The following is a 7,413-nucleotide window of genomic DNA, read 5'->3' on the forward strand; positions in this document are numbered from 1 at the left end:
TGATGCTTTACACCGGCATGTATTTTTTCCTTCCTTTTTTGTTTATTTTTCTTCAATTATTGATTATCTGTCTAGTCAATTGAGCTTCACGTGGCCTTTAAACATTATATTTTCCTTTTTCTTTGTGGTTGAGGTTACTAAAATGCCAAATTTTTAGGCATTTAGTTACAACTTGTGAAAAGTTAAGGAAGTCCACTACCAAATGCAATATATAAATAAAAGGTTTTATGTCAACAATGTGATATCCGCCAAATTGTACCGTCTATGTCTAGTTTCTGTAATGACATGAGACCTTGTGAAAAGTTAAGGAAGTCCATTACCAAATGCAATATATAAATAAAAGGTTTTATGTCAACAATGTAATATCCGCCAAATTGTACCGACTATGTCTAGTTTCTGTAATGACATGAGACCTGGGTTTGTTTGGTTAAGTTTAAAAAAAAAAAAATTAAATTTTATAGAAACTAAAAATAAATTTTATATTTAGATATTTTGTACAATTTTTTTATTTATCAATTATATTTAGATATAACAATATAAATTTTTTTTTGTTTATTTATTACGTAAAAAATATCTTTTTTAAGAAAAAAATATAAATTATAATTTTTTTAAAAAAATTATTTTTTTAATATTTTTATTTTTATCATTAAAAATTTATTAAATATATTAAAAAATTAAAAAATTCCTATTTTATTAAATTTTTTTATCAACTTAAAGACACTAAATTGCATCACAAACTATTCTTTCCCATTTTCTCATCTTCATGATCTGGCTTTTATTCTTGTCTGATTCTGACACACGAATCAAGGAGTTTTACAGCCGTTTGTGCCAATTATTTGCTAGAATTGCTGTCTAAATTTCCAAGACTCAATAAAATTATTTGGATAGATAAAAAATAAGTAAAGATGCATTTTAAAAATAAAAGTATAGGTGAATAATGAAAATATTAATAATATAAATAATAGATATATCGGATGTTCATTTTACTTGTGTACGGATGATTATTTTAATATTAAAATTTAGAAGGTTAATTTGGAGGTGTAATATATTTTTATTTGATTGGTGGTGATTTATATTGTTCAATAAAGTCATTGTCCCCTAGCATTCCCCATTTTAGAAAGGCATTTCCCCTTGAACATAATACATACCTACACCCTACACAAGTGCAACCATGGCTGCCATTCGGCTAATAAAAGGGTAATTGTTAATTTTGTATCCGTTCACCAAAATAAACAGACAACCAAATTACTAAGGAGAATAATTTGCGTGTGAATTTGTTAAGTCTTCGGCTTTATTTCATTTATTCTTGCACTCATCAGTCATGTGAAGCCATGATCAGTTCTAATAGCTTGAAGTAAATAAGGTGCATCAACTAACCAGGGCAGGGTCCGAAACACTGCATCAAAGAGATAAGCTCTTAGCATAATCATGATTCATTTAGTAAGCTACTTTTTGTCTCGCTGCAAATTAGTTTGTTATAGAAATTCTAAAACTTCAGGAAGAAAACAAGAAGAATATATATGTCTACTTCCTTGAATTTTATTTTTATTATTTTTATTTTCTGTTAATGATTTCCTCTCGTCTCCAATAATTATGTATAAGATTCACTTGCACCTTCTCAAGCATGGTTAGCACCTTCTCTTGAATATTTGTCAACAGGTATGGGATTTTCTGTCAAAAAGATCTCTGGAATATCACCACTACCTTGAACTACATCAGCTTTCTCCATCTTCTAGTTCCCACAAAAAGCAAGTATATGCTGCAAGAACATTGCTGAAAGCACACAAGTGATAAGCATTAGCATCTTAATTATTGTCAAATGTAGTTTCTTACTTGTAACTTGCTGCTTCTGTAATTCAACAATTCTTTTGAATTAGGATTTATACTTAATTAACCAATAAGGACCTAATCACCCAATAAAAAAAAGAAAAAAGACAGTTTTTTTATATTTTTAGCTTTAGTAGAAAATTGAGGTTAACAATACAATGGTCTTGGGTATATCCTAATGGATGTGCATCAAAATTTGTACCTATTCCCAGGTGTAGCTTGAACTGCTTGCTCAAACAAAGATGAAGCCTTTTCCTGATCATGATGAAGTTCCCACACAAGCCTAGCATATTCCGATATCATTTCACCATCACTGGGATCGGCTAAGACTGCACGCGAGTAGAAATCCTCGGCTGCTTCTGGATCTTTGGACTGTACATTTAATGTGGAGGGTTTCTTATTTTCTTAAACCAAGAGAAGTTCAAGTAACTAATCATAAGTTATGCCTCAAATGCTATTTATATCAACCATGTTAAAATCAGCTACTTGTATAAAACATATATTGAAATACAAAATATACACTAAAAATGAGTTAAATAATACATGTATTTATATATAAATACATGGTGGCTAATTTGGCTACTGATCTTTTGTATGCACATAATATTTTTGTATTTCTATTTAACGATATTAAGTGCCCCACTTGGTGTTTGTTGCTAGTATAGACTTTAATTTAGAAGCATCTGCATGAGTACATATTAGAAGAATGCTTTGAAGTGATCTAAGTGTTTAATCATGTGTGCCTAAAATTTGTCTCACCTGAAATAGAAACTGAGCATACTTTTTCAGAACCAATAGATTATTAGGATTCTCCTCAACCAACGTTCTTAAATAATCTGCCACATCACTATCCCCGCTCCAATCAACTGTGTTAATATCTGCTATATCAATCTCTTGTCCTGTTGAAATATGCACGAATGGACGAATTTGGTAACTTCCTTCATTGGAAGGCTTGACAGGCTCAGTCTTTAGTTTTTCCTTATCACTCTGCACTCAGTTTTAAAATTCAGTATGACACAACTAGTCCTTGTCATGTGACAAACTATAAGAAAACAGAAAAGAACCTGAGTTTGATCATTTCCAACATCATTGTCATCGTCATCTGTCTCCCAGAGAAAACTAGTATATGCTGCAAGGACATGACTGAAAGAAATATGTTATACGTTTATGTTAGCTAGCAATGCTTAATAGTTTGCATGATTAAAGTGTAGCTTCCAGTTTCTTCAGGCTACACAGTACCAGTAGGGGATGAAGTTCCTCCAAAGTAAGAAAGTTAGTAAAGTGAGAAAGTGAGTAGTGGGACTCACATGATAGAAACTACAAATTCAATGCTGATTATCCCCTTACTTTGTCACTTTACAAATTTCCTCGCTTTAGAAGATCTTTTTCCAACAGAGAGTTGAAAAAGCATATTTAGTCCAGGACTAATTATGATATTTCCGTTTTTTTTCATATGCAATGTCCATGCCACAGTGGACCTTGTTTTTGGTCAAAACCATGGTATCCTGAAAATTTCCAGTTCAAGCATTGGAAACACCATAGAGGGGGCATGGCTCTCCCAATAACGAGTTTTCCATGCTGTGAACTTGAATCCGAGAGCAATGGTTAAGAAAATAGAATATGCCACTCCAACCAACCATGTCTCTGTGCATATTAGCCTCTAAATGAGAACAAATAGACAGGACTATTGTGGTACCTGTCTTTAGGAGCAGCTTGAACTGCACGTTCAAAATAGACCACTGCCCTATCCTTGTCATGATGATGTTCCCATAAAAGCTTTGCATATTCCATTAGGGCTTCACCATCATTAGGTTCTGCTAGTGTTGCGCGATAAAAGTACTCAGCAGCCTCTTCAAGATTTCCCTTAGACTGGCAACAAATGTCAAAAAAGTAGAATTCAATATCCAAGACTGAAAGATGATGATTATATTATATATGTGACCGTCAAATTTGCCACCTACATGTTTGTAAATTTTGCTAAGAAGCTCTATCATATATCTCTTTAAGTATCCTTTCACTTAATTTGATAATAAGACACTATCAAGATTAGCAACTTATGTTGATATGATCTTGAAAACACACAAACTGAATAGAAATCTGCAATTGACATCACATATTCACATGCCAGTTTCATGATAAGCTACATTTTTTTCTACCCAAAATAAAAAGTTCCAAGTGAGTCATTTCATCGAACAGAAGAAAGGTCCAAAGAAAAAAAAACAAAACAAAAAACTCACTCACTTTCAGAATCTGGGCATGCTTCTTGAGAATCAAAGGGTGGTAAGGATACTCATCAACCATCCTCTTGTAATAGCCTTCAAGATCCTCAGACTCCTGCAAATTCGGAACAAGCGCATCATCATGAGTGAGAGAGTTTTCAAACCCAACCACAGCATTAGCATCAAAGCCAGTTGCATCAACACCAAGCCCTGCTGCAAGATACATGGGTGGGCTTGGTGGTTCAAGATCAACAACATCATCGTCATCATCATCTTCTTTCTCTTTTTCACCAATTCTCTCATTCTCTGCATCTTCTTCAATCAATTCCATCCTCTTTCTGCCACCACCACCAAAGGTGAATTCAGCACTGCCATGGCTCTCCCTTCTCTTCAACAAAACCACTCCAGGGTAGGTTTCATCTTCTCCAAACTCTCCATGGGAGGTGTTGTATATCTCAAATGATGGAGCTGAACGCAAGGTTGACTTGAACTCTTCTTCCTCCTCCGTTTCTGGTGCTGACTTGTTAAGTCTCTCTGACTCATTATCCATGGATTTGAATTTGAAACCACCACCAAGAACAAGATTTATGTTAAGAGAGTAGTATGTCTGAGTTGCTATTATTAGTTTCAGATTCGTTGCCTATAATATATATTGATCAGAGATAAGCTCTGATTTTTGTTTTGCTACGAACTGAAGAACTTGTCCTTGAGATTTGAGAAATTGGAAAATAAGATTTTCAACATCATAAGCAGCTCTCCTTTTTGGCCCAAGTTTTTTAATCATTTTTTGGTTTCATTTTTCAGTTTGGATAATGTGAAAATCATAATACTATATAATTAATAAATATTATTATTTAAAATTTATATTTAATCTTTGTTATAACTTACGTATATAAATTAGTAAAATTTATTTATTAATGATAATTTGATTTTGATATTAGTTAAATATTGATTAAAATTATTAAAAATTACTAAATCCAAAATTTTTTTATATGAAAAATAGAAATTTATAAAAAAATATTGTTAACAAGTGTTTTAAAATAATATTAAATATAAAATTCATTGAGAATATTAAAATTTGAAAATTTCAAATTAAATCATAACAAATATTTTTTTTGTTCTGAATTTAACAAATATCTTAAAAATACTAATTAGCACAGTCCTTACATTAAAAATATTTTTAAAAGAATAATTTACAGAAATGCTGTTGTGTTATCCAAGTCAAGGTCAAAAGACGATCCCACAACCACTAGAAACAAGATGAATGTGATTGTCTGATTGATTCTACTAAAGAAGCGTGGGATCGGAGGAAAGTCTCCCATCACATGAAAGTAGCTGGATTGGTTCCCACTAATATTTTTTCTTTTTGGTCATGGACGAAAATATTTTTTCCAAACGTAGTTCTATAATTTGTAGATTTTTTTTTATCAGGATTTGTAGCTTGTTTTTTAAAGGCTATTTTTTTATTCAACGTGTTTTTGGTCATGTCTTCTATTCAAGGTTTTATTATTATCCACCAAAAAGAAGCTTATATGACATTTGGGCTAATTCTATTGTCTAGGGTCCGCCCAACATGTATATCTCAATGTAACAAACATATTTTTGGATCCTTTTCAAGACCTAAAACCCAGCAAAAATTAGAGATGGCAACCGAAATCCATAAGCGTCGACATTCGTGGATATATCATGTTGGGATGGAAATGGGTGCACAAATCATTTTTTTTAAAATAAATAATTTAATTATTTTATTTATTGAAATATATAATTTGTAGTGTATTTACTAACTTGTATCATATGATTTGTCTCGTATACCATGTAAACAAGATGAATTTGTGTGAGATAAGTCAAGTTTTATTCTGCACACATCTCGTTTACAAATAAGATATTTAGAGTTTGAAAAAATACCTATCTTATTTACATTGTAAATGAGATATGTATATTATTATAAAAAAAATTACAATTAAAATAATTTTAATAATTCAAATTTGTAACGTGTAATTAGTATTTAAAAAAATTGTTGAAAGATATTAAAACGAAAGATATGTTTGAACAATTAGTATTCAAGAAGGGTACATAAAATATTTTAGATTAAATTATAGATAAAATTGAATTGACTTAAATTAAAAAAAAAAACTTCTACGTGGTCAAGTTATATTATGAGAATAAATATGGTAATTATTCTAACTTATACAAATTGAAAGATGATAACGTGAAGTTGATGCAGATAAATAAAACAGAGAAAAATAATAAAAAGAGAATTGCAACGAATTGAAATGGTTATCTCTCCTAACATCTCTTCTAACAATTGACACGGATAAATAAAACAAAAAAAGAGTGGAAAGAGAATTGAAACATTATCTCTCCTAACAACGGATACACAATTAAAATGATTATCTCTCACTTTTTTTTCGAACAAAAAAAAAGTTCAACAATCCATTGACGGACCCAGAAAATTTCAAGAGCAGGGGACAAAAATATATATCTTAAAATATTTTTTTTACATTGCTAATTATATTAAAAATATAATGAAGATATAAAAATTAAAAAGAATTAATGAACATTTTTATTCTTAAAATACTTTAATTTAATTTTGATATACTATCAAGTTAAAAATTTTATGCATTTATTTAATTATGTATTATAATTAAAAAAAGTATATTTTATATTTATTGCGTAAATAGTTATCTAAAATATAAATATAATTAAATGATTATATAAAAATATATATTTTAATATATCAAAATTAATTTTTATGCTTTAAACAATTATTCTATTATTTATTATAATTTTCAAATATTAATTACCTCTCATTCAATTAGAAAACTTATTTGTTATAATGCTTATGACAAAATATTCTTTAATTTTAAATAATTGTTACAAGTAAGATTATTTAAGAGATAAAAATAAAAAGTTTTATATAATATTAAAATAAAAAATATTAATTAATAGATAGATATTATTTTTTTATTTTACTTACGTAGTGGGATAAGTGCCTCCTTTTTATGAGTATCAGTCCGTCCCTGTTCGACACACTAAAGTGGAACGGTTCAACTAAAACAACACATACAACAAAGCTAAGAAAAGCATTTACCAACAAACTATTGTCATCTTTAACGTCGTCATCAACAACCACATCGACTATCACCACACTACTCCTTATAGTTTTAGAAACGATCTCATTTAAATGTCCTTAATACTTTTCTCTTTATTTTTAAAAATTATTGTATTTCGCACCATATCTCGTAGACGAGTATCTAAAAATACCTCAAACTAATCTACATTGACCAACACCCTATCAAAGTAACTACACTGTTGACCCCTGATCCATGTGAAGTTATGATCACTAAGAGATAAGTCCACTATTACA

At 30.0% G+C, this 7,413-nt stretch overlaps 1 protein-coding gene across 3 annotated transcripts; it reads right to left on the reverse strand.

Moving 5' to 3' along the window:
- Positions 1–1,273: 1,273 nt before the first annotated feature.
- LOC107466538 (uncharacterized) lies at positions 1,274–4,787 on the reverse strand. Of its 3 annotated transcripts, none has more exons than XR_001587738.3 (7): positions 4,069–4,786; positions 3,524–3,696; positions 2,892–2,970; positions 2,587–2,814; positions 2,030–2,199; positions 1,636–1,773; positions 1,274–1,396 (listed from the first exon to the last, which is right to left on the reverse strand). XR_001587738.3 is itself a non-coding variant. In XM_016085522.3 (7 exons), the coding sequence occupies exons 1-6, from the start codon at positions 4,594–4,596 to the stop codon at positions 1,716–1,718; spliced, it is 1,236 nt and encodes a 411-aa protein (XP_015941008.1). In that variant the 5' UTR covers positions 4,597–4,787; the 3' UTR covers positions 1,274–1,396; positions 1,705–1,715. The 3 variants fall into 3 exon arrangements, 1 of the variants encoding a protein (XP_015941008.1); XR_001587736.3 differs by having other exon boundaries at positions 1,615–1,773; XM_016085522.3 differs by having other exon boundaries at positions 1,705–1,773; positions 4,069–4,787.
- Positions 4,788–7,413: the final 2,626 nt, after the last annotated feature.

This window comes from Arachis duranensis, chromosome 9, assembly GCF_000817695.3.
Source record: "Arachis duranensis cultivar V14167 chromosome 9, aradu.V14167.gnm2.J7QH, whole genome shotgun sequence".
Classification (NCBI taxonomy): domain Eukaryota; kingdom Viridiplantae; phylum Streptophyta; class Magnoliopsida; order Fabales; family Fabaceae; genus Arachis; species Arachis duranensis.